The sequence below is a fragment of the Amblyomma mixtum genome, chromosome 8 (genome assembly GCF_055824585.1).
Source record: "Amblyomma mixtum isolate Tamu chromosome 8, ASM5582458v1, whole genome shotgun sequence".
In the NCBI taxonomy this organism is placed as follows: domain Eukaryota; kingdom Metazoa; phylum Arthropoda; class Arachnida; order Ixodida; family Ixodidae; genus Amblyomma; species Amblyomma mixtum.
This window is the reverse complement of record NC_143019.1, coordinates 3,779,002-3,805,692: the sequence shown is the minus strand read 5'-3', so window position 1 is coordinate 3,805,692 and position 26,691 is coordinate 3,779,002. Positions and strand designations below refer to the sequence as shown.

General features: G+C 44.8%; 2 protein-coding genes across 6 annotated transcripts in view; both read left to right on the top strand.

Annotated features, from left to right (window-relative positions):
• Positions 1 to 24,920, top strand: part of LOC149331175 (papilin-like) — an 86,602-nt gene extending 61,682 nt beyond the window's left edge. For 3 of the 5 annotated variants that reach the window (XM_089556361.1, XM_089556363.1, XM_089556360.1), the window contains 7 exons: positions 7,413 to 7,463; positions 10,040 to 10,210; positions 11,577 to 11,866; positions 13,050 to 13,140; positions 16,882 to 16,950; positions 17,942 to 18,235; positions 20,721 to 24,920. In XM_089556361.1, the coding sequence (XP_089412487.1) occupies positions 7,413 to 7,463; positions 10,040 to 10,210; positions 11,577 to 11,866; positions 13,050 to 13,140; positions 16,882 to 16,950; positions 17,942 to 18,235; positions 20,721 to 21,127 (1,373 nt within the window). In that variant the 3' untranslated portion in view covers positions 21,128 to 24,920. The remainder of the gene's footprint in view (positions 1 to 7,412; positions 7,464 to 10,039; positions 10,211 to 11,576; positions 11,867 to 13,049; positions 13,141 to 16,881; positions 16,951 to 17,941; positions 18,236 to 20,720) is intronic. The other 2 variants (XM_089556362.1, XM_089556364.1) reach the window with 2 other exon arrangements.
• LOC149331173 (uncharacterized) overlaps positions 1 to 26,691 on the top strand; it is a 298,912-nt gene that overhangs the window by 209,863 nt on the left and 62,358 nt on the right. The gene's annotated exons all lie outside the window — the stretch shown is intronic.

Below are 26,691 nucleotides of genomic sequence, written 5' to 3'. Positions count from 1 at the left end.
TCACTCATAACCAGTTTGAACCATCAGTTCACATAGCACTTATAGCAGGAGGCATAAAGAAGGTGTCACCTAAATCTGCACAAGCCGAGTTCCCAGCACATGCACATTGGTAGGTGCAGAAGATGCGAGAAGGTGCAGATCGGCACCTGCAGATTAGGTGTGACATGCACCTTCTCACCTGCCAATCTGCACATGCCAGGAACTCATCATGGGAAGTAGCACTGTTTTAAGTCCAGGAACTCAGTTTGTGCAGATTTAGGTAGCAGTTTTAACCAGGTGTCACTACTAGGTACGTTATTTCACTTGAGAAGAGAGAAATGTCTTAAAAGAACGGACAGTTCAGCTATGTGTAAAATCTGCTGGCAGGCTACTCTGCGTTGGGGATCGAGTTTAAAGAGAGAATGGCCGCGAAAGAGAAGTGCAGAAAACAGTTAAAGGGACAGTGAGGGGAGCTCTATTAATATTTTTTTTATAGCAAAATCCGATAGTTTGGCATTTCATGGCTTTGTTGCCACTTGGCAGGCAGCGAAAGATGCATTTATTTCTAAGAAATTTGGATTCGAAGTTGAAAAAGTTTTTCCCGCCGCTCTGATTCAAACTTGGAATTATCTTATGACGACACAAGACTAAGTGACGTGAAATATGACGTGCACATGACGCAGACTCCGTGACTCCGCAGACTCCGTGATTTCCAGACTCCGCAGAACGCAGACTCCGTGATTTCTGGCGGCCAGCAGTGCGGCCTATTAGCAGCCGAAAAGAAAGCTACCGCCGGCCGCACGTTGAAGGCATCTATCGGCTATTGCGGCCGTCACTACCGTCACTTCGTTTACGTTTGCACCGGCGTTTTGCCAGCGTTACGATGGATCCCGCTCTCGAAGTCGTCAACGAAGTTCTCGCAAATAGACACCTTTTGTATACCGTGTACCTTGTTACCGTTAGCGGAATACCGGGAGCCCGCTACGCCGGTGAGCAGGCGCTGATTGGCCCCGATGCTGCAGGCGCGCGCTTAGCTGGCGGGTACGTGGCGCCATCTGGCGACGTGAAGGAGATTTGCGCGTGCATTGGCTGCGCTTCAGTGATTCGTGGCTCTCGTGTCCTAGTGTTGCTAGAACCTAGTGTTGTACTTGCGAGTTTGGCCTGTGGAAGCGATACCTGCATTTTGGTTCTTGCTCTTTTCTATGTTACAAGAGCTTTGTTGTCAGTATGAGTGGCGTGTTTGTAATCAGGAGCTGGTATTCTGTCGATACAAGCCAACTTCAATTTCTCCTCAGTGTCCCTTTAAAAGAGAAAGTATACAGACAATAATTATGGTCATGGAATTAAGGTGAAGACATTTCTAGTGGAGACAAACAAATTTTTAGGTGCATACAAAAGTCCAGTGTCCTGCTTGCACAGAAAGTGTAAAGGTGTAGAGGTGCACAGTACAGGTGTACAGCTTACCTGCTGCAAAGACCAGGACAAAGCACATAACATATATAAGTCGACGACCGAAAATTCGGACGCCTGATTTTTCGGACATGCTTGATTATTCGGACTTTTTCGCGACACCACAACATGGCTCATAGAGCCAAAGTATAAGAGCGCCTGAAATTTCGGACGCACCGCAACTGACCACTCAATTTTTCGGACCTTGTTCGCACTCGCCTCCAATACCCAAGCCGCCATATGATGTGTACAGTGGAACCTCATTATTTCAAACTGCAGGAGAGATCGAAAACTTGATCAAACAAAACGAAATTCAAGCTTAAAGGGAGCCTCTTAACTTGTGATGCTGAAATTCTACGCGAGTCGGCACATTGCGCTCGCGTGTTTTTGAATTCGTACTGTTCTTGAATGTCTTCCGCCACACAAACTTGAACCGTAGTCTGAGTTCACGGAACTCATCTGTGCCGAGTCTTTCATCCCAAATACAGGAAGAGGTAGCAACGAAGCATGTGGGAGGCGTACGGCCTCACGGAGGCTGCGAGCATGGGAGGAAACGGTGATGCATTTCAGACCAAGGTCGGCATTCTCGTTCCGCGCCAATCATACTGCGGGCGCAGCGCAGTTCCCGCAGCGGCGTGTTCACTTTCCCGTTTAGACTTTGTCCCAAGCCGTGCGTTCATCGGTGACATGCCGAGGGCAGCACAGCCAGCAGGCCGAGCTCATGAAAGCGGTCGCCGATCATTGTCCGGGCATAGTATGTCACGCGACGAAATATAGTCATGAGGAGCTTTAGAATGTGTGCAATACAAATGGCCGCTTCTTCCGGCATATTCGTAATGAGTTTGCAATTTTTTCGGTGAAATTTGATTTTCCGGACTGCCCGAATTTTCAGTCGTTTTCGCGGTTCCTAGAGAGTCTGCAAAATCGGTCGTCGACTGTACTGAGATTTCACTGTAAGTGTCATTTATATGAGTGCTTCCTTTCACCAGACTTTGTGTGTTCACACACACTGCTACATGAAATGCTCTGGCCACTTCAACCATAGTTTGCCAGATGTGATGATGAGATCTGCCCTTAACTAATACAAGTAAGCTCAGATGCTCCGTGCAAAGGGGTTCCTGCTGATTTTTCTTGCTCCCCGTGCACGCTTTCTATTACAAGGCTTCATAGACAGGGGCATCAGGGTCTTAAAATTTCTTTTTTATTTGTTAACATAGCTTGCTGAAACTTAGCATGCAGGTGTATCATAGGATGCTGATTTCAAATATGCATTAAGATTTCAGATATCTCACATAGAAGGAAATATATGGCAAAATAACATATCCTAATTACGTCATTTCTTAAATAACTAAGTTGGAAAGAAAAACAATGTGGCAGTAATTAGTCTACACTTGACCTAATTTCCACAATGATAGCATTGCACAGGCATAATTTACACCACTCCACAAAGCAACGTAGTTGGCCCTAGTCATCTTTAAAAGAAAAAGGAAAGCTTTAGGGTGTGCAATGGACCTTTGGAAATGTCACCATATTCTTAAAAAAGCTTTTTTTAACTGAGAAATTATCATAAAGGCCCGTGAGCAATGGTCTAATTGGGATGTTATTTTGCCATAAATTTCTTTCCAGGTGAGATATTTGAAATCTAAATGCATATTTGAACTCAGCATTCTGTGATGCACCTGCGTGCCAAGTTTGAATAAATTATGTTGACAAATAAAAAACAAGTTTTTAAGACCCTCATCATCCAAATATTCCGGCCATTGACTGGGAAAGCGAATTTCCTGAACCACTGTCCAAATCAGCAGAGCCCTTTGTTGACATAATTCTTTTCCATAGTTTAACCCAGCTTGTAAAGCAGCCCACACGCATTCAGAACGACTCAGCGTCCATTTTAGATTTATTTCTTTTATCCGATGGACTGCTTCGTCGTGATCCAGAACTGCAAATCGTGGAAGGCATATCAGATCACATGATGATATGCTTAGTCTTCAAACTAAACATTGTTCTTAAATGCAGGAAGCATAAACGTGCATTTCCAAATTTTTCACGTGCCGATGACGTTGGCATTTTGGATGCGTTGGACGGCTCCTTTTCTAACTTCCTCTCTCTTTCCAAGACATGTCGGGTGGACCGCTTATGGCTAATCTTTAAGAGTTTGGTGTTAATGTGTATAAATGATTTCGTACCATGTACTCAAAAAATTGTACACAACACTAATCCCTGGATGTCCAAAGAGATTGTGCGCTTAAAGCGGAAAACAAAAAGACTTAGAAAACAAATCCGGAAGTTTCCCTCTCCTTCTAATATGCTCAAGCTTTCAGACATGCGCCTTCAGCTGAAGGGATGCATAAGAAAAGCAAAATATAATTATCATCATGTAACCATGAAAACTTTCCTTGTCTCATCCCCTGCCAAGTTCTGGCGGCATTTTAAACCCAGAAAAGACCAATTCTGTAGTATGTGTATCGACGGTGCGACTGTGACTGACAAGTCCCATATTGCGAACGCATTCAACAAATTTTTCTGTTCCATATTTACATTTGATGACGGCAAAAGACCACATTTTGCATGCCATGGTAGCAACTCCGCTATCAGTGATGTATCCATATCAGAACAAGGCGTCTTATCGCTTTTACTGAACATCGATACAAAAAAGGCACATAGAACTGACGGGATCCCAAACGCCTTCCTGTACAGGTACGCAGAGTGGTGCTCCAAATACTTATCTGTTATTTTTAGAATATCCCTATCTCAAGCAGCGCTTCCAGTAGACTGGAAGTATGCGAAAATTACGCCCATACCGAAAGCGGAAAACAAATCACTTCTAGCATCCTACAGGCCAATTTCTCTATTGAGCACAAGCGCCAAAATAATGGAACATATTATTATCAAACACATATCTTCTTTCCTGGAGGAGCACAACTTAATCGATTCCCGACAGCCCGGCTTCCGCAGGGGCGTATCTACGGTCACGCAACTGATAGAGGCAGTGCATGATTTTGCAGCAGCACTCGATAAACAAAGCCATATCGATATTATTTTTTTATATTTTTAAAAAGCTTTCGACTGCGTGTCCCACCCAAAGCTGCTATTAAAACTGCGAACCATACTCAAGAACGACACATTGCTTGCATGGATAGCAGCTTATCTCTCCTGTAGAGGCCAATGTGTGGGAATTGATGGAGTGCTCGAGCTATATGTTTGTCCAGTCGGGTGTTCCACAGGGATCTGTTCTTGGGCCCCTTTTCTTCCTAGTTTTTATTAATGATATTGTTAGTGTAGTACCCGTGAAAATAAAACTTTTTGCTGATGATTGTATTATTTATCAAGAAATTAAAAACTCGAATGACCAATCTGAACTAAATTCTTCGCTAGCTCAAATAGAAAACTGGTGCTCAACGTGGCAAATGAAAATAAACAGGAAGAAAACGGTAACAATGACAGTAAAACGCAAAAGAAAACCCCTCCTATTTCCCTATTCCGTCAATGGACACCCGTTATCTTCCGTTAAAAGCTGTAAATACTTAGGTGCAATCCTCACCTCAGATCTCAGACGGAATGAACATGTTTCATACATTACAAAAAAGGCTATGCAGAAACTAGGTTACATGAGAAGAATCCTGCGCAATTCTACACAAGAGATAAAACTCCTTGCCTTCAAAACTTTTATCAGACCCGTTCTTGAATACGCTTCTGTAGTCTGGGATCCGTGCACTCAATTAAACATTACCAAACTCGAAATTATCCAAAAAAGGCTGCTCGATTCATCTATAGCTCATATAGTTGGCGTACCTCAGCAACTGCACTTGTGGAAAAAGCTAACATAGAACCATTACAGTTGCGACGGTATTATGAACGAATGAAATACATGCATCTACTCTACAATAGTAAGCTAGGTATAGATAGTAGTATTTATATCGAACCTGTTACACGGCCATGTACACGATCAAACCATTCCAAATTAATTAAAAGAATATATGTGCCGAACAGACACCTTTCAAAATTCCTTTTTTCCGAGAACCGTCCGTCAGTGGAACGCTTTGCCTTCTGAAGCTGTGGAATGCCCGACTGTCGAATCTTTCTTATCAAAATTGAAGTGCATATGTTAGCTCAACCTAAGCGTTTTTGGTTCCCGCTATTGGTATTGCTTTGTGGTTGGCATTATTGTGATTGCTGACAGATCAGCGTATGTCTACCGTTAGTGTTTATTTCCTAAAGCGTGGTATTGATGCCTGTGTTCTTGTGTTATGTGCCAGTGTTGTTTCTATATGCCTGAACAGCGCGAGCTTGTACAAAGCATTTTTCTTTCTCATTTTTTCTTTTTCTTTTCTCGGTGTTAATCTGCTCAAGCAGGCGGATGACACCACTGTTATCATTACCATGTCTTGTAGCGCTTTTTTGTACTTTCTTCACCATGTATGCTCACTCCTGCCAAAGGCCTTCTGCGAAGGCTGGCAGTACCTCTGAAAATAAGAAAATAAATAAATACCTTATAGAGCATCTTCAATATAAGGAGCAAAGCTTTCAAGGCGTACTGTGAAAGCATAAGCATTAGCCTGTGAGCCATTATTTTTATTAACTGCTCTAATTTTTGACCTCAAACAATGAAGAAACTGCCAAGGTAGGCATCTGTGCTGCTACAGCTGGTGTCAACCAGGTTATCCTGATATCTCAACTTCACTTTTTTCTCAGCTGATGTAGCCATATACAGTCCGCAGCAAAAATTTATAGGACGTGGATATGAGGAAAAACATTTCTTTCGTCTTGGTTCCACAAGCCAGTAGCCTGAAACTCCTGCAGGCATAAGTGGATGTGCTTGTTTCATTTGTTAATGTGTGTATCGCGCTACTTTATAGGTCAGAAGACAGCACTGTAATAAATTGTTCCCGAGCACACGCGTCCTGTGAACTTTCGCTGCCGACTGTGCACGTGTATATATCTTTCTATATATATGCATGCATGTGTGTGTGTGTGTGTATGCGTGTATGCATGTGTGTGTGTGTGTGTGTGTGTGTGTGTGTGTGTGTGTGTGTGTGTGTGTGTGTGTGTGTGTGTGTGTGTGTGTGTGTGTGTGTGTGTGTGTGTGTGTGTGTGTGTGTGTGTGTGTTTGTGTGTACACGACCGTGCATTGCCATTGGCAGCAGTGTATAACCACGCAAAGAGTTGTCGTGAATGATAATAATAATAAACAATTGGCCGAAGCTGTGCAAAGAGTATTAGTTTGTGAAAACTTGAACTCAAAATAAGTGGTCAAAACAGAGGTCCAGAATGCATTAGAAGAGAAATTTTGTATTATAGTACTACTACTGGGTTTGCTAAAATGAGTGATGTGGGCAGATGGAAACCCATGATCTTTGCAGATTATTTTGAAATCGTTGGAGGTACCTTTGGAAAGCTTTGGCGACTTTATAGTTCCTAGAAGCAAAGCTTAACAGTGAAGCCTTCACTGGTATGCAGCGGTAAAGTTATCGCATTGGGTGACATTGAAAGTACAACCTTTGTCAAAAGTTTGGAGCCCAAGGGCCACACTGAGCCACACTGTGTGGTTCGTAATGCATCTCCAGCGCTCCAAATTGCCTCAAGGTAAGATGATTTCTGGTCCTGCCTCCTCCAATGGGTAGGGCTGCCACGAATGCTTCAGGAGTCCCACTACAAGGCTTAGAAGCAAGCCCTCCTGGGCTCTAAACTTTTGACAAAGACTATACATATATGGTGCTACATTTTGCAACCAGTGGTAAGTAAATAAATAATCCTGGATTACACGGTGTGGCCTTGACAAGTAAAAAGACAAGAAAACATGTGCAGACTTTGTCAAAGGGTGGCAGTGTCCTAAGGCTAGTGCCACATAGTTTACAACTCCACTGTAATAAAATCCGTCTTGATATATGTATGTTGTATGCTGCAGTGTTTGTGCATGTGTAGCTTTTCATGGCCAACTTGCAATGTGTCCTACTCCTTGCTGATGTTAGTCTCACTCTTTGTAGTCATAGTGCCACCTACTCGGCGTCCCACTAAGCCTAGGCGCACTACCAAAGGTAAAAACCTTCCATACTAATACCTGCATGCCTCTCTTTCTTGCATTACCTTACTTCCTTTCATGCTGGTGATGGTATGAAAAATGCACTTGGGGCCTTAAGGTGCTTCTGTTTTCCTTCATAGACATTGTTTCTATATATCGCATTGTTTTTGAGCGATGCACTGATAATTGTTTAATTTAGTCTTCATAATTGTTTCTCCCTGAAAAGCTTCCTGTTTCCGCCCTGCTCGACCCTTCTAATTGACAGCAGAGTGCAAAAACTGCGTGATACATGCAGTTTAAGGTAGCAGTTAAGCATTGATGCACATTTGGAATGTTTTTTTTTTTGCACAAACAGCCAAGTAATAGTTTCGCTGACCTTCCTTCACCCACTTCATGTGAATGTTATTTGCAGACGCACAGCTCACTGAGCTTAATAAAAGAAAGTATCAAACATACTTTGTTTTATTAGCTATTTGTCTAATCAACAGCGATTTTGTCTTGGATAGTGTTTAAATTAAATTTCTGTTAAATTAAAGCTCACTGTAATTCAGCCGAAAATATGTGGCTTTAGTTGGCTTGATGAGGCCATCCTTCTGTTGTGTGAGTTCATCTACGTGAAAAATAGTTGATTTAAGGGAGCAGAACAGGTGGACACTGAAGTGCACTTATTTCAGTTGTTTTTAAACGATGGCTAATAATAGTTAAGGTTTACACCTGCTTATCTTGCAAGATACAGCTTCATAGTTGATTTTGTAGCTTCTTGGAGTGCATACCTAGAGAACTCTTCAGAGTGAGTGGTGAGATGGTGGAAAGTTGCTTAGAATGTGAAGTACTTTACAGTAGTTTGGGGTAGTTGTAGGTTAAATATGAAGCATCGTTTTGCAGAAAATAGATGCCTTTGTGTGATTTTGTTCAAATCTTTGTCAAATGGCAAATATTATTTCAAGGATGGTCTATCCAGTCAATCTCAGATGTATCGAACATGGGTAGTTTGAATTGTTTATCTCGATTAGCCAAAACATCCACTCGAAAGTCCCATGTAAAAGTATAGCACTGTTGTTCTTGCTTATCGAAATCCTTCTCAGTGGAATATTGGATATATCTAGGGGTTGGACTTTTAAGTTTAAACCAAAAATAAAAATGAAGTGCGCCAAATTAAATTTTCAATATTCAGTTTTAACCAGAAAAGGTCAGTATTACTGAAAATATGCTCCGCAGCTAGCTGACTATTCAGCGGGAATTACAGTGAGCCAAGGAAGAACGTTAACAAAGTACGGGAGCCAGGGACTTGGTGATGTAGTATACAGTTGGATTAAGTAGTGCAGCTTTACATTTTGGGGCACTACTCCGTTACCTTACACACCTCTGCAGGCTTGGACGCTCTACCTTGTCGCCATACGCCTTCTGCGAGCGAAGTGTGCTAACTGCCATCATCCGCTTAGGGCAGTTACTTGATTAAGCAGATGGCTCCGTTGCCTGCAAGGACTGTGGAAGGCATGCATAAGTGTCACGTAAAAGTGTCACAAAGTTGTCATCAGCGTGCAGACTAAGTCAGCTAGTGCTGCAACCCAGAAAACGTGGCAACCCCCTCTTTAGAAATTAAAATCTGCTTGCGTTTTTGTTCAACGGGTACATCATTTACCTTCCGTTACTTTTTATTAGTGATAGCATTTCTTTTTGCAAACACGGTATAAGCGCTTCAGTTGCAATTAGCGATCATTTGCATGTGAATTAAAGGTAGAATACGTAAGCTGATGAAAAAGCCAGGATACACTCTGACTCTTCACCGCATGTTGTGAAGAGTCATTTAATGTATGTGCACATAAATAGCACTTAATGCATCATTATATCACAAAAAAAAGAAACCTTCGTGATTTACCGGTGGGAAATAATATTAACAAAAGAAAACAATGAAAACTGTGCTCTGAAATAAAGAGTGAAAAAAAGTCCATCAAATTTTTAAAAGATAGAAACCGAAATGTCAAACCCCTAGAGGTATGAAATTGCTCATTGTGCCCCTGCAAGTAGCACTTCTTCTAATGGCGCTCTAGCGGTCATTTTAATTTAAATTGACAGCTCTAGCCATGTGAAGAGTTTTAAAATGCGTTACTAAGGCAATGTGGGATGTGGTTGCAGCTAGAGTAACGATATAAAGGTTCTTTATGGGATTGATTGGCATCGCTTGGAGAATTTGCCAGAAACTTGAGTAGGTCTGATTAATTGTTTTTCCTTGCTTGATAGAGGCAGTGCTCTTTGCTGTGCAAATTATGCTCATGTATGTTGTAATTTTCTCTTCTGCTCTCATAAAAATGAAATGTCCAGTCATACTGTTCTGCCCAGAGGAAGCGCTTTGTCAAAACATTAAAGTAACCACAATCCAACTCACATCTAGTAATATTTATCTGGTGTTAAATTATTGCGCACAAAATTAATAAATTTTTACTTTGCTTTTTTGTTAATATTTTTGCTGCATCTGCTCTTTTCCGATAAGGCATCTGCTTTTGGCCTGAGGACCGGGAATGATGGGCGATGAACTTGCCAGTGGTGCAGTGTAAGATGACAACTTCAGCGATCATTACCAAAAATTTGCAGGCGTATGCAATAAAATGGCTGACGCGGGAACCTGCAGTGAAATGCATGCTAGATGGTTCTACGACGTAAAGAGCGGGCGCTGCCTGCCATTTGTGTACACCGGCTGTGGAGGCAATAAGAACCGCTACAAGACGGCCGAGATCTGCGACAAGTTCTGCTCTGGGGTCACAAGTACGTGCGCAGGCTTCCTGGGGGGAGTTGAGTTTTAGCATAGTATTACTGTATTCTGCTACTGCATACCGCTGTTATGCACCACTGCTGTAAACCACAACCTTATATGGCTATCCTATACTGCTACCATATACCACTGCTGTATACTGCAATTGCACACAACTGCTGCATACGACTACCGTCAGCCGCCAACGCTATATGTGCTGTTGGAGGCTGGTGGTGGTAGGTGTATACAACAGACATGAGCAGTTTACCATAATACTATGCTAAAACTCTCTACTGTCTTGTATCAATGAGTGGATTCTCTTCCTGAACATGCGTTGCAAGTCCTTTGCATGAATCGATCACTTTTTGCATGTGTCTGGTACGAGTGCAGTTCTGTGCTGCGATCTGAGATAGAATCAAAGGAGTAAACACGGAGACTAGGAGAAGAAAAGCCAAGATTCAGCAGTGCTTTCAAACAGAATTGCGTTCGAGCAAAAATATTGCAGCAAGTAAAATTGGACAAAAAAAATGTACTATTGTTTTTCTTGCTTTCATAGCCACGCACACATATGGTTACGCAAGGGTGTCTGGAGGCTGAATCAGGGCTGGCAGCAAAACCAAGGTTTTATTGTTTAATAGCAGCTTAAAAAAAACTGCTTTAAAAGAAGTCTGATGAAATCGTCTATAAATGAAGGTGATATGCGCAGATGTGCAGGGTTGTCGTATGCTGCAGGACCGGTTTTTGAGAAAAGGCAGTGACGCAGTAACTGTTTCACATATCTTGGTGGGCACCCGAACTGTGCCGTAAGGGAAGGGATAAAGGAAGAAGTGAAAGAAGGAAGAAAGAGGTGCTGTGGCAGGGTCTTCGGAATAATTTTAGCCACTGTGATGGCTACGGGGCATCCCCAATTGATATTCGGGCCCTGCTTAAGAAACGAGCACTGCATACCAGAAAGCTTTGCATATCATTTCTCCTCCTAACTCTCCATAACCTTGGTGTCCAATATATTACCACTGGTTATCCATTGTGCATGTTAAATGACCTGTTGAAGCCAATTTCTTCCTCTTTGGTTCAGCAACGATGTCATTAATTCACATCTGTCTTGTAAATCTTAGTGCTTTCTTTTTGTCTCTTACACACTCCTATCTTGCTGATTTTTAAGGTCTACTAGGTGCGGCTGGGTTGTGAGCAGATTAACTCCAAGCTTGTAGTTTTTCACTTTGCAAAGGCAAGAAAAATGGAGCATTCTTGAAGTAAAGAAGTAGCTCATTCGTCAGCATCCGCCCAAAACACAACCAACTCGCAAAACATTTTTGTGAAAATACGTACTTGGATGGCTGGTCGATGAGGTGTGGCACCACTTTTGACTGTTGCTTCCAGTGGACAGCATTGACGATGAAATCATCGATCCTGATGCGGACAGGAAATGGATGCCGCCTTCCCCTCCGGAGCCTACTGACACGAGTGAAGAGTTGGACCCACGTGTGAAGCCGCCAATGGTAGTCACGCCACTTCCAGAGCCTAGTCCGTTGACACCGCCAACTCTGCCCCGGACACCGGCGCCAGAGTGCCTGCCGTCAAACTGTGAGGAACTGCAGTGCCCCTTGGGAAAAAATAAGACTGCGGACCACCGTGGTTGTGTCCAGTGTCGCTGCAGCAACCCTTGTGAGGTGGGTGTTCAACTGTACATAGTGCGTTGCCTCTAACTCTTTGAGAACTATTAGTCAACCTTCAATCAACTAACAATCCACCCCGATGGCTCACTTGCTGTAATGAGTGGCTACTGACTACACGTTCGCAGATTTATCTCAGCCAGAATAATCGTACATCAACGAATGCAAAATGTGAAAATCCACAAGTGTTTTTGCTTTTTTGGTGTATAGTAAAAGCCCAGGTGGTCTTGTTGAGGCATGCCTCACTATTCACGGTGCCCCTTTGGTGCATGAAAACATCTTGACTCGTAACTCCGAAGAGTTGAAAAAGCATAAACTACTCGTTCCTGCCTGTACTCGTGTATACGTAAATAGCCTGTGAATAAAGAGCAAAGGTACTCATTTCGTATGAGTTGATTTTGCTGTCAGGTTATTTTATTGTGTTACAGAGCCCATTGTGATGATTCATATTGATGTTGTGTAGTTCCGGCAAGACTGTGTGCACTTGTTTCATCATTTTCAAACTTCATCAGGCACTAAACAGATTGAATTCACAGAGCAGCCTCCTTATAGACTCTTCTTTGCTAGCACTGCTGTGCCAGACATTGTATGCTCTCTGCTGTTGCATGAAGGTTAACTATGCTTGTTACTGATGCTGCAATGCAACCCAAGTGCAGTGCACTATTGCTGTCCATTGTTTTGACCTGGCGAATGGTAAGGAAGCCTGGGAACTTTCTGTTCTACTTTTTGTAGCTCTCTGGCTGTAGTTTAAAGAACCGATGCAGTCGTTTTTCGAATCCAGTTAAAGTAGCTCCAATCCACCAGCACTTCTCTTAGCATGAAAGACTGGTGCATTCAGTGGTATAAACAAGGCATAGTAGCGGCTCGAACTTGTTGCCATAACCGAGTTGCTTGCGGTGGTGTGGAGTGACATCTCATTAATTTCGGCCACCTTGGCTTCTTTAACATGCACTGATGCTGTACAGCACATGAGCGTTTTTGCATGCATGAAATCAAATGGCTATGGCTGCACAGATAACTCTATCCCACTACCTTGTTCTCAGCAACCAAATACCGCACCCAGTGAACTATTGTGGTTGGTAGGTTAGGAAAGCTTCATGCAGGACTGGACTTCATTTTGTGGGTGATGACCAATGTCAGAATGTCGCTGACATGGGCATGTGCTTGGCTTCTTATGCAGACCTTCTCATGCCATGAGGAAGAGCTGTGCAGGATTGAAGCGTACCGAAGTGCTGATGGAAAACCAAACTACCGACCGGTTTGCCGACTGGGTGAGTTTTTTGGTAATTTTTTCTGAGTGGCCAAGGGAATACATGAATCGAATTTTGTATGCTTGGGCTATGCACAGCCTGCCAGCCTCACAGATGAATTCATGTGCTTACCAAAGTTCGTCAAAGTTTTATGTTAAGAAGAACTTCTTGTAGGGCGAGTTGGTGCATACTGTCGTAGGTACGAATTGCGCACAAAAGACACACACAGGAAAAAACATGAGGGAGACTGAAAGAGCGCAAACTATCAACTGGTGTTTATTTGATTCAGCGCCGCTTTATAGGCAGTGTGCACACGTGCCTACAAAGAGGGGAAAGAGAGGATAAGGAGGCAGATCAAAAGGATCAGCGCGGAAGGCGCTCAATGAAGAGCATGCGAGATAAAGCATGTGGCACAATTTGTCAAATGCGCCACGGGCGTTGTACAAGGTCTGTTAGAAAAGTATCCGACTTTATTTTTTTTTGCGAACACCTGATGGATATGAGACAAGAGCGCTTGCATCAGGCGACCTTGAACCTTCATGCGCATGCATGAATTTTTTCCCGCCTGCCGATGGCGTCAGTCGCTGGGAAGCAGCGTTTGAGTGAGGCAGTGTGCAGTGCTCTCGTCGGTTTTTTATTGCAAGGAAAATGGCGGAGTGAAAGGAGCAGCGCTACTGCAACAAATTTTACCATAAACTTGGCGACAGCCGAGTGGAAACCATTCGAAATATTCAGACGGCTTTCGGTGAAGATGGTATGAGCAGCACACAGTTTAAGCAGTGTTACAATTGTTTTAAAGATGGCCGCACATCGGTGGAGAACGAGCCACTCTCCAATCGGCCATCAACATGCCAAAATGACCAGGTCATTGCCGAACTGAAGGCCATGGTGATGCGGGACTGTCGCGTGACTATCCGAGAAATTGAGGAAGAGGTGGACATGAGCAACTTCTCCGCACATTCCATTATCACCGAAGATTTGGCCATGGAGAGAGTTGCGGCGAAATTCGTGCCGAAGCTGCTCACGGTGGAGCAAAAGCAGCTTCGTGTTGAAGTCTCACAGGACATGCTGGATTCCGCAAACAGTGATCCCGACTTCATCAACATCATAATCACTAGTGACGAGTCTTGGGTGTACAGGTACGACCCGGAAACCAGATCCCAGTCGTCAGAGTGGAAGTATTCCACGTCACCAAGACTTAAGAAGGCCGGCCAATTGCGCAGCAATGTGAAAGTGATGCTGACTGCTTTCTTTGACACCCTCTGTGTGGCAGACCACGAGTACGCACTCTACAGGGTCAAACAATGACCAAAGAGTACTACAGGGATGTCCTCCGTTGCCTACGTGATGCTGTGCGGCGCAAGAACCCGGAGCTGAGGTCAACAGGAAATTGGCGCATCCATCGCGCCAATGCTCCTGCACATTCCTCGCACTCGAATCAGATTTTTTGTGAAAAACCAGACTCCTGTAGTTCAACAGACTCCTTACTGGCCTGATATGGCCCCTGCGATTTCTGGCTGGTTCCCAAAATCAAAAGGCCATTGAAAGGAGCGCGATTTCAGACAAGGTAGAACATTATGGCTGCAACGACAGCTGAGCTAAACTCCATTCCGAAAAGGGCCTTTTCGGAATACTTCCCACAATGGCAGCACCGCTGAGAGAAGTGTGTGGAGTCCCAAGTAGACTACTTTAAAGATGACTAGGTATGCAACGCTCCAGTTATGCAAGTTTTTTTTTCAACGGCCAAAGGTCGGATACTTTTCTAACAGACCGCGTATATCTGATTCCGCTCAAGTGTGGTCGCGTGTATGTGGGCCAGACAGGACGCTGCGTGAATGAACGCGCAGGGGAGCATCAGTGTTCAATTAGGAACAGAGAAGGAGCAAATTTGCCTGCTCATTGCATTGCATGCACCAGTTGTGAGCCACTGCTAAAAATATCAGAATTCTGGGCAGGAGCAATAACAAAGTTTACGTGAACTGTTAGAGGCATACCACATCAAGGCAAGAGGTGATAACTGTGTGAGTGACACCTCCGTTTCATTGTACAACGCGGAAAATAATTTTTTGGAGCGTTTTTGATGAATGTCGCGCAGGGTTTGATTTGCCTCCTTATCCTCTCTTTCCCCTCTTTGTAGGCACGTGTGCACACTGCCTCTAACGCGGCACTGATATCGAATAAACACCAGTTGATAGTTTGCGCTCTTTCAGTCTCCCCCGTGTTTTTTCCTGTGTGTGTCTTTTGCGCGCAATTCGTACCTACAACAAAGTTTTATGTGGGGAGAAAAAACTGGAAAAAACATCCCCCCCCCCCCAGCAAAAATTTTCTGCTGTGCTATTACCAATATTGCGCAATGTTGCAAAGCATGGTTGTACTCAATAAGTTTGCTATTGAATGACTGTTCAAAACCTGTCTTGGGCAAGCAAATCACGTGTGCCTTGGGTGCTCTATAGTTTTTGCGGTAACTTTTTTTTCTGAACTGTATAGCGCCAGGCTGTGTTTTCCTTTTTGAAAGAATGGTAGCTGGGTCTATCGGTGTCAGTCGATGACAAAAAGTAAGTACTGTAGAGTAAAAAAAGGGGTCAGCATTGTAGAATGCAGGACTATCTCGTAGAAAAGTGGAAATGCTGCCCGTGCCCAACTGAGCTTCTTCCCTAGTGCAGTAATCAATTTATTGCCAGAATTTCAAGCTGTCCCTCGAAACACGTTAGAAGGTTACCTTTTGCATATACCAATACAAAGCTGTTGTGCCAATCACTTGCATTGAAATAAAACGAAAGAAACAAAGCCATTCTTGATCTTAAGCACAAAGCTGAGGTACTCGAAGGTGCTGAACCATCTTGGCCTCACTTTTAATTTCAGGAGACCTCAGGTTTTGTTAGGGTGCAAGCATCTTGAAATTTCCTGTGTCTGCTGCTCAGCTAACATAATATGCTCGAGAAAAAAAAAACGAATCGGCAGGACACTTCTCATTTTGGGAGCCACGCTGATGAATCTTGAACCTTAAAGGGGCTCTGAAAGGGCTCTCAGTAATGTTGTGGTATGCCTAGAATGTTAAAGGACGCCGCTTCACAAACATCTTCAAGCAAGATGTTTTAAATTCGTGTCGTAGAAGCTGTTGTCAAAATATGAATTTCCGCGTTTCCGCGCTTTTCTATCTCCTCTCGTCACTTTTGGCGCACTGGAATGTCGGCGCTCCAGCGCCGGCCCCGCCCACTCGGCCCCTCTGCCGGCTGCCGACATGCGCGGAAGTTTCCCGGGGGGCGGAGCTTTCGGCTGACACGATGACTGACACGATGTCTCATCCAAGCAACTCTGAGAATGTGAACTCAGTTGAGCAACAAGAATGCAAGACTGTTGCACCTAGCTTTATTAAAGTGTACAAATATGGCTCAACTGAGTGCACGCATTGGAAATGAAATGAAATACTTGAAGGAATAGAGGTTAAAGATGTTTATTTTAAGAAAGAAAAGCAGTGATGTTACCGGGCCAGCAAAAGAAAATCAGATGAACCGTTCTGTGAGCTGCAGTAGATAAAAAGCCCAGTGTCTGGCCTTGCAGGTAGAATTGTGAATGAGTGAAACAGATGTTTATGGAGTATCATTGGGAGTGATTCTCTATTGAGTTCAGCTCCCATTTTTGCAGCTTTTGTCTGCTGAACGGTGCTTTCTTTCTAGGCTTTGTTTCGCACTTCTTCTGAATTATTTCACCATTGAAACTTATTAGTTGATCTCTTGGATATGACTGAAAAATACTTTGCAGAAATCGGTACTGCCCTCACGACCACTACGACGCAGGCTCCATTTCTGACCCCAGAACCAACAACTGAAGGTGAGATTGTTACTGATTTCAAGACTGCTTTGCGATTCTTTTGCATTGTACTGAAAAAGGACGCCTTGTAATCTTTGTGTAGTGCTGCTCCGAGACAAGGTGCTGTATTACTATTGTGGACATCGAAGTCTTCCCTTTTCTTTGTGGTCATCCTGTATACTTTCAACATTTTCTTCCTTGTTTTGGGACTGTGTTGTCATTGCATCTCCCTGCATGCTTCTGGTGCTGCTTGAAAAAGATTACAATGTCTATGGCCTTGCCCAGCCGCCTATAGCAGCTTTTTCAGCAGCTCTTCCACGTGCAAAATGAGGGATGGAAATCAGGGGACTTGGTTTCTTTGATTCCGCCAACTGCTTCTGGAGGCACAAACAACTGCAATAGATGTCATCAAACTTAATGCGGGTTTTCAATGCTACCATCACGATATGAAAATGAGTAGACCAACACGGCTACCACCACTAACGCACGTGCACTGACGCAGTGCACGTTAAAGAACCCCAGGTGGTCGAAATTTCTGGAGCCCTTCACTACGGCATCCCTCATATAGCCTGAGTCGCTTCGCGACGTTAAACCCCAATAAACCAAACCAAACCAAACCAAACCTTGATCGTCTGTTTGGTTATCGTTGACCCAGCTGTAGCACAAGCTGAACTTTTGACACTAAGTTTGATCTTGAGCTGTTAATGTAGAACCACGCATTTCATTATTATCTGTCTCTGATAGATTAATATAGGTTTTTGGCACTGGGGCTGCCGCAACCATATTAGTCTGCAGTGTTCTCCGGAAGTGCTGTTTGGGTGCTAATTTCAACATTAATGATCCATTAACACTATAATCCCATGTGCTGCAGTAGCATTATATTAAACCAACTCCTTCCACTTGCACATGGATGGGTTTGTTGGAGTGCATGGCTAAATTGTGATGTAGTAATTCATGTAATAAAATTTACTTCCTTTGACTCCAGATTGATCGCTCTGCTTTACGCTTACAGCTGTGGCTGAGCCTCTCCACCGGCCACCGGAAGCAGTTGCGCATGCGAAGACCGAAATGACGGCCAACGCTGGCTCCGACGTGACGCTGCCCTGTCTTGACCGGCCATTCCTGATCGTGTCCGTCACATGGGCCTTCCGGGACAAGCCTGTCGAGAGCAACGATGGCCGCTTCAAGATCTTGGTCGATGGTTCGCTGCACATCTCCCAGTTGACGGGTGACGATGCAGGTCCCTACCGGTGCACCGCTGACGACGGAAGGCAGGTGTCTCATGTCACCAACCTCGTGGTTTATGGTGAGTTGAGGAAACTGCCCCTCTTCCTTTTCTAGCTCAGTAAGTCAGGCCTACTGCCCAATTTGACACTTGGTAGACATGACATACTGAGTAGGTAAACCAGGCTTACACACTGGATGTATTTCCAGTGCCTTTCTAACAGGCTACTTGGTGTTAGATAGCAATGACAAGGTCTCTTGCCGCAACATGGATGCAACACAGACAGTGAAAGTAGACCACAAATGCTAACCTGCAAGGAGTTTCTAGGAGCACTTCATGTCACGCAATGCAGGACATGCACAAACCTGCATGTTCAACAAAACAAGCCTACAAGCATGCAGGAACAGATCATTGGAAACAATTATGTTTTCACTTTAGACTCACTATTAACAGCTTCAGGTTGTTGCATTCTCAGTACTTACTTTACCACCTATATAGTAGTGTATCCTTCCGAAAGTCTGGTACATTCTTGGTGCTGTTAAAATGCGACTGATGTTTTTTCCTTCGTGATATCAGGTTTTGATTGCTCTTCTCTGCATTAGCTGTGCTTGCTGATTCGATTGGTTTTGGTTTATGGGGGCTTAACGTCTCAAAGCGACTCAGGCTATGAGGTACGCCGGTGTGAAGGGCTCTGGAAATTTCGACCACCTGGGGTTCTTTAACGAGCATTGACATCGCACAGTACATGGGCCTCTACAATTTTGCCTCCATCAAAATTCAACAGCCGCGGCTGGGATCTAATCCACGTCTTTCGGATCAGCAGCCGAGTGCCATAACTACTGAGCCACTTTGACGGCATCTTGCTGATTAAACTGGCAGACGGACCCGCCACGGTGGCTCAGTGGTTATGGTGCTTGGCTGCTGACCCGAAAGACGCGGGTTCGATCCCAGCCGCGGCAGTTGAATTGATATGGAGGAGAAATTCTAGGGGCCCGTGTACTGCGCGATGTCAGTGCACGTTAAAGAAACCCAGGTGGTCGAAATTTCCGAAGCCCTTCACTATGACATTGCTCATAGCCTGAGTCGCTTTGGAACGTTAAACCCCATAAACCAAACCAATGAACTCGCAAATGGCTTAAGTCATAAATGTAAGTAACTGACTGACGGGTTAAATCAAAACAGAATCAACTCGCAGATGGGTTAAATCCTTAATGAAAGCAGAATTGCAGTCTGTTGTGTAGTTTGCATTTTTGTTAAGAATGCTGTAAGTGTACGGTTGATACAGATTTCGAGATTATATGAATTCATACAATTCCTCGGCTGGAGTGAGTTGTGGTCAATGCGCAGGGTTTCGGGCGTTACGATTGCTCTCGCATGCTACTACGGGTGATTTCAGATGATAAGAGTATTTTTTTAAATGCGGTGAGATTCATGTCATCGATGGTGTCTGTGCTGCTGGTATCATTGACTGAGTGCCCTCAGATAGTGTTTACTAATGCTACCTAATCTAACCTTGCCTTCATAATCTAATTCTTGCCTAATTTCATCTAAGAATCGCCTGGCGTACATTTATCTGCGTGTATATGACAATAATACTGCACACAAACTACGTTTTCGTAGTGCATGAAAGTCTTTGTGCCCACTGCAGCATTGTTTTAACCTCCGAGGACTTTTTGGTGCTGAAACTTGCATGAGGACGAGCTGCTTAACACTCACTAAATTTGACAGTGAGAAAATTCAGCTCAGCGAATGAATGCTTATTGTGTCACTTTTAGATTAAATTAGTTAGTAGAAATACTTGTGTTATGCCAAGTTTGTAAATCAGTGATGTCTGATTCCAGCTGCCAACTATCAATGAATCAGTTCATAATTAGGTCAATGTGATAATGCGGCATCTTGGAGTTGAATCACCAGTGTGCAGAATTTCATCTACTTTCTCATTTGTTTTGTTGAAAGGAGGCTCATAACTTACAAAAATTAAGTAATTCCTGGTGCGCTAAAATGCTTCATTTAGCTGATGTGAGGAATATGGGTGCTGTTGTCAGTATGGCTCCTATTAGCAGTGTTGAGTAATTCATACATAATGCAGTGGAGAAAAAGCTTGAAGAAATTCCAGAAGATGCTGGGGACTACAGGTACATACATCTGACTGTTATCTAAGGAATTTTAAAGGGATGTTCATGTAATGTGACCCCCAGTTTTAGTGTCAGCTGTTATGTGGTCATGCAAGTCCATGAATGTATGACTTGTGGTTGTGGTCATCTTTACTCTATACATGACCTCCCATACACCTGTTAATCAGTAGAGTAATGGGATCCATTCACAATTATTGGTCCTGTGACCTTGCTATATGACATCATTTCATGCATACTAGACCCCAGAACGAGCGAGGGTTGTTTGAAAATTACAGCTTGCACTGCAAAAATAGAAGTAGCCTGCTTTAGTGACTTGCGTGCTAGTAATCACACCTTGAACTGACCTCGCATGCATCTTCTTCTCTGTCCTCTCCTCTCTTTCCCACACCCCTGTGCATGCTCTGTGAACTCGACACCGCCACTAACCTCAGTGCCGGCCACGATCAGGCCCTCAAACACGGTGGTGACCGTGAGCGTGTTCGAGACGGCACGCCTGGCATGCCTGGCCGTGGGCTACCCACGTCCCATCGTGCGTTGGTACCGGCACGGCAAGGTGCTGCCGCAGCGAAGTGCGCGCTATACCACACTGGAGGACTTCACGCTGGCCATCCGAAACGTCACCATGGAGGACGCGGACATTTATATGTGCCGCGCGTACAACTACCACGGCAATCCGGCGGTCAGGAAAGTGAGCCTCACGGTGATTTCACCGAGTCTGGCGGTGCCCGTGGCATTGAGCCGTAGACGCCGCGACCACGGTTCTCGAGGTTCCGCCTCGCGGGACTCGTCGTTCCGGCGCACGGGCCGGAAAGCGTACCTGACCAACAACGGTGTATAGAGGCAGGTAGCGGGTGACCAGAGAGAGTTCTTTAATCGTACCATTTACGAGATTTCCCCACGGGGTGCCAATGTTTCAAAATCCAGCCTTCTGATTGGTCCTTAACCCAATGGCCACTGACACACCCTTGGACGTCCCATAGATGCTCTAAATCTCCACTGCACATCCAAAGGAGTTTCAGTGCCTACTGGGAACTTCTGAATGAAGTAGAGCCCCTGAAAAGAAGAAAAAGAATCTAAAAGGAGTGACAACATACGCCGGTCCTGCCCTGCTGCCGACTGGACCAATTTTTGTTCCTATAGTGATTTTATACGCTGATGGTGGCGGCACCTGCATTGCTGCAATGATGGCACCACTGGGAAGAGGCAGAGAGTTTTTGAATTGTTTGTAATTTCCCAAGCTGCTGGTGTTGACACCTAGCTTGCTGCAAATTCTCCAGCATGAAGTGATGTTGACAGGATAGGTGGAGGAGAGCAGACAAGGGAAAAGCGACGTTCCTCAATGAGTGTTGAATAAATTTAGTGTTTTCGCCATTTTAGAGACTGGCCGTCACTTGCAGCATTCAAACATGCGGTTCAAAGGTGTTCAAAAACATAGAAAAGGAACTGCACCACCCATTGGTGGCACCACCATTTGCTGAACCCCCTAGAATCTGCCGGCGGGACATGCCAGGATTCTGACCCAGAGTTTCGTAACTGGAACGATTATGAGAACTCTGGCCGGAGTCAGGGGGTTGGTTAACTTAGTCTAGCTGGCACCTTGCTTTGTTACGTTAATTTTATTCGTATTTCTTTTCTTTTGCACTGGTGCCTTCATTGCATCAAGTGAAAAGCAAGTTAGGAAACTGCGCGATTCATAGTTTTGTTTCAAACCATATCCTTTCTTTGTTTTCCTCCATGTTTGTTATAACAATGTGTTTATTCAAGGGCATCTGTTCGAGCACCTTGCAGGGCAGTGTTTCTGCTGCCTATAGTCGGATATAGCTTAAGTCTGCCGTGAAGCTCCGCCCACATTCAGCCTCAGCGGACAGAATTCCTCCACGACAAAAAAGTAGTCCACTGATTATATGTTTTCTGTTACGTAAACAAGAAGGTTATCACAAGACAAAAATTACGAGCTTTAGAATTTTGATATGCGCATTATTTGATGTAGTCAAACGTTAAAAAGCTGATTTTGTTTATAGCTGCGATTGAATAGCGCAGTAATACAGGACGCCACCCACCGCGGCCTAATGTTAGCAACTGCTGTTTTTTTAGTTGTATCCTACTATAGCATGATTTTCACAATTGCGAGAATGGTCTTGAATACGTCACACTGCACATTATTCAGAAAAAAAAAATAGCAACATCACCCTGGACTACTTCTTTAAAAGGCATGGATAAAACTAATTATTGGGATTATTTTTATCTACAAAAGATATCTTATAGCATCAACACGTTGCGACGTAAGGATGCAGTACGACCCGATAAAGTCGGACCAGCAAGGTGATTTGCTGCATGAAGGCGTATAGTGAAGGTGGTACTGCATGTAGAATTATGTAGTTGTCGAGATGCCAGCTTTTGCTTCATATTATTTGTATACCGGGTGTCCCAGCTAAATTTAACCAAACTTTTAAACAAGGCGAAGTGTCCTAGTCCAGTGAAACCAACTCAGGGTTGTTCATAGTCGCGTGGCCTAGTCTTGAGTATTTTTTTCGCTCTTCAAAGTTAATTAACTTCAGGAAGAAATTGTCAATGCAAAAGTTTTAGATAACCTCGAAAAACCGCTAGTAGTGCTGTTTCCGTCAAGTTACAATTTACGTAGCTTCATTTATTGGCCTTAAAAGAAAGTTGTCACGTGACCAGCTGCTCGCTCACTTCTCTGCCCCAATGTGCACCCAAAGTTTCATCGAGGAGAGGACTTCAGAAAAAAGAGATTTTATTCTTTAAGGCACTTCTTGGGACGTTGAAGTGGCATAGTTGTCATGTGGCAGCTTTTATGCGAAGCATACTAAAATAGCCCAACCCAGCTCCTCAAGCGCGGCGGTGTCGTTACCATTGACCTTTCGTGACCTCCATGTCATACCACGTGATGCGTGACGTCACAGCAGATGAAAAACGGGGGCCCAACTCGCGCCGTCGCGCGAGGCGTCGTGACCAAGGATGACCACGTGGTGCGTGACGTCACAGCAGATGAGAAACGGGGGCCCAGCTGGTTATGGCCCAGCTCGCGCCGTCGCGCGAGGCGTCGCGACCAAAGAGGACCACGTGATGCGTGACGTAACGACATAGGAGAAACGGGGCCCCAGCTCGCGCCGTCGCGCGAGGCGTCGCGACCAATGTGTTTCCTGCTTCTGCCGCTAGGTGCGCTGTAGTGAACACGTGATGCTGAAGGGGGTGCGCCTGCCTCTGCTAGGCGTACACGGGATAGAGATGCCTCCTGGAGACAGGGCTGCTCGTTGGAATGAGAAGCAAAAGTTGCGGCGTGCTACAGAGACTGATGAAGAGCGTGAAGAACGTCTAGCCAAGAGGCGTGCTCGATATGCAACTCGGCGACAATATGCTTCGCATCTGACTAGGCTTAACCTAAGCTAAGCCTCAGCCATTTTTTCTTATTGTGCGGGTTATGGCTAAAGGCCGGTAAAAAACTACTTTACGTAAATAGCACATTGCTGCAAATGTCTCAGTGAGCTGTTTCTCAAAGCGATCTACAACTTTTCCATTCATACTTTGTTCCTCAAGTCAATAATTAAAAAGTTAGTTAATTGAGCTTAACTAATTAGTCAACCTTGAAGAACGAAAAAATAAATTCAGGGGGCACTTTGTTGACCTAAAGTGCGGTGAGGCGAAAGCCTTAAGCGCAGTGTTGCTGCTTGTGTCACTGATGTGTGGTAAAGATGTGAAGCTTCGCCTCTAAGAGTGGAATGCGACAGCGTCTTGCAACGCTGCCAGGGAGTCCACAGAACGCAATCGCTCGTTCAGCTCTACGCCTTGCTCGTCGGTAAATTGGTTTTTGATGAAAGGGAATGTATCTGTCTCCGATACCTCGGTGGACACCTGAACCTCGCCGTAACGAGAAGGGAAGAAGATGGGAGTGAATGAAGACACCGTATTCACCAGACGCGCCTTTGTTCATTCCAAACCATCGAGCTGGCTTGGCGGAGTGGTAGCGTGCTCGTCTCGCACTCCGGAGACCGGGGTTCGATTCCCGAGCTCGACCAGTTTCCTAGTCGGTTTTATTTATGTGACCGGACTAGAAAGGTTAATTAGGATAATTAAGTAATTAACTCAACTTATTCCCACTTACTTGCATGGTTACTAGCCAAAGTACAACTGGCCCCGTTTGAAATTCGCGTGCTGTGACGTCAAGACCGTTTCGACCAATTGAAAAGCGTGACATTTCTGTCGACAACTTCTGCTTACAACGATGAGGCATTAAAGGCTTCCGGCTTAATACTGCAGACTAGGTCACGCCACTCTAAACAACCCTCATTTGGCTTCAGATGGCTAGGACACCCCGTGTTTTTTAAAACCTTGGTTACATTTAGCTGGGACACCTGGTATATATGCTCGTATACCAGGGACATGAGAAGTAACGGACACATGGTTCCAAGGTCAAAGTGCACTGATGTGTGATTTTGCATAAGTTAAAATTTTCTGCGCTCCAGATGCCAGTAGCATTAGGTCCCGGAAACATGGTCCTTTTACTTTTGATGCTTCTCGTACAATCGCCCTCAGTATGAAAGGGAACACACGAGCGCGTGGCCTTCGCAGGCCTGCGCTCCGCGCACCGACGCTGACAACCGACGGTCACGGAAAGCTCGCGCGCATGCGCGCTGAGGGGGGAGGGCGTGGTCTCCGCAGTGTCGTCTGCTACTCCTGCCGAGGCGCGCTCGCACCCCGACTACACCCGACCAAGGGTTTCCTCGCCGCGTCTATTTCGCGCTGCGCGACGCCTCGTGAATGCCTCGCAATAAAAAAATCCCAGCTCGTTAAACACGAAACAGGAAACACGAAGCAATAGCGGCACACAATTCGGACTTAGTCTAGGCACCTGAACAATGATACACGATAACGAAGAGTACTTTAACTCCCTCGTAAACTTTCACAGACTGACCTGCCATGCAGCATGGCTGCGAGTTTCTCGGCTTCAGTCGTCTGATATGCTTGATGGGTTAAGGAATGTGATGCCAGTAAGCGATGCTGCACTGCTTGCACTCGAACGACTCTCTCTATGCTCGTTTCGCTCCATTTCCAGTGCACCCGGACGTGATGTCTGCAATTAGCACCGGGTCACAAAGCGTTCTGACAGCGCCTGCACCCAACGAACAACGTTTCAGCGCTTTTATTTTTCGATAAGTCTGCCATGAGCCATAAGTTGAGAAAGGGGGAGTGAAATATAGCATACAGAATGTTAAAAGAAGGGGTGGAGACCAGTTTCGGCGAGGTAGTCGCATAGGCTGCTGGTGAACTGATCGCACTTGACTTTTTTTTTTCATTCATTTCATTTATTTACTGGTCTTTGTTGCATTAAAAATGTACGCAAACACTGCCCGGACCCATAGCCAACGGCCAGTAACGGGTCCAATGGAAAAAAATGTATACAAACATGCAGGCAACAATATACCAAAATAAAGACAGTAAGTTAGTATAAAGAAGGCTAGACATCACTCTCAACACTTGTAAGAGCAACAACAAAAGAAATACATATATTACAGATTATATAAACTAAAAACTTACAGATCAAACAAAACGCGTAGAACTTATATAAAAATTAAGGCATCACAAAAAGCGAGGGGAAAATAGCTGTTAAGTATTTACAAAGCATCACAAGGGTACAACACACGAGAACAGGAAAAAATGATTTCAGTGCACACTTTTTAATCACAAACATCCTTAGAATAGACGCAAATGTAGAAATCTATAAATAAATCAAGGTATCAGGATTCGGCTACATGCAAATAATATCTGCTCCATGCCGCTGTCAGCCGGCCATAACCAGCACCCACAGTTTTCCGATGGGCAGGCCGCGAAGCGAGTGGAGTGACAAAGCCGGTGTCCTGTAGCTGCGCACGTTCTCGACGACGCTAACGTGAAGCGGCTGAGGCGGCTAGTGAAGGACGATGATGCAGCACTCCTCAAGGAGACATCGTGAAGAAAACGCTGTGTCAGCGCACTCGGCTGATCGTTAAGCTGTTTCTGTTGTATCGTTTTCTGTTGTATCGAGATCAAGTGGTCTCGGTAATGCGCTAATGGCGTGTTACTTATGCTCTTTGTATTAGGCTGGGGCCAACTGAAATAAACACATCATTTCCGTTCTCTGTGGTAGCTTTTGGCAGTTTTATTCGCGTGGCGCAATCCTGTAATTTTTTGAAGCTCTGTTCCGTGCTGCCAAGTGTTGGTGCCTTGACGCGCCGTCGCGTCGATCGGAGTACACCCGGCGGCGAGACACTCATGGCCGCGCACGCCTAGGCAGAAGTAGCCGGCGGCGCGCCGTATGAGCGCTAGCAGACGACGCTGTGGAAACGACGCCCTTCCCCCCAGCGCGCATGCGCGGGAGCTTTCGGTGGCCGTCAGTTGTCGGCG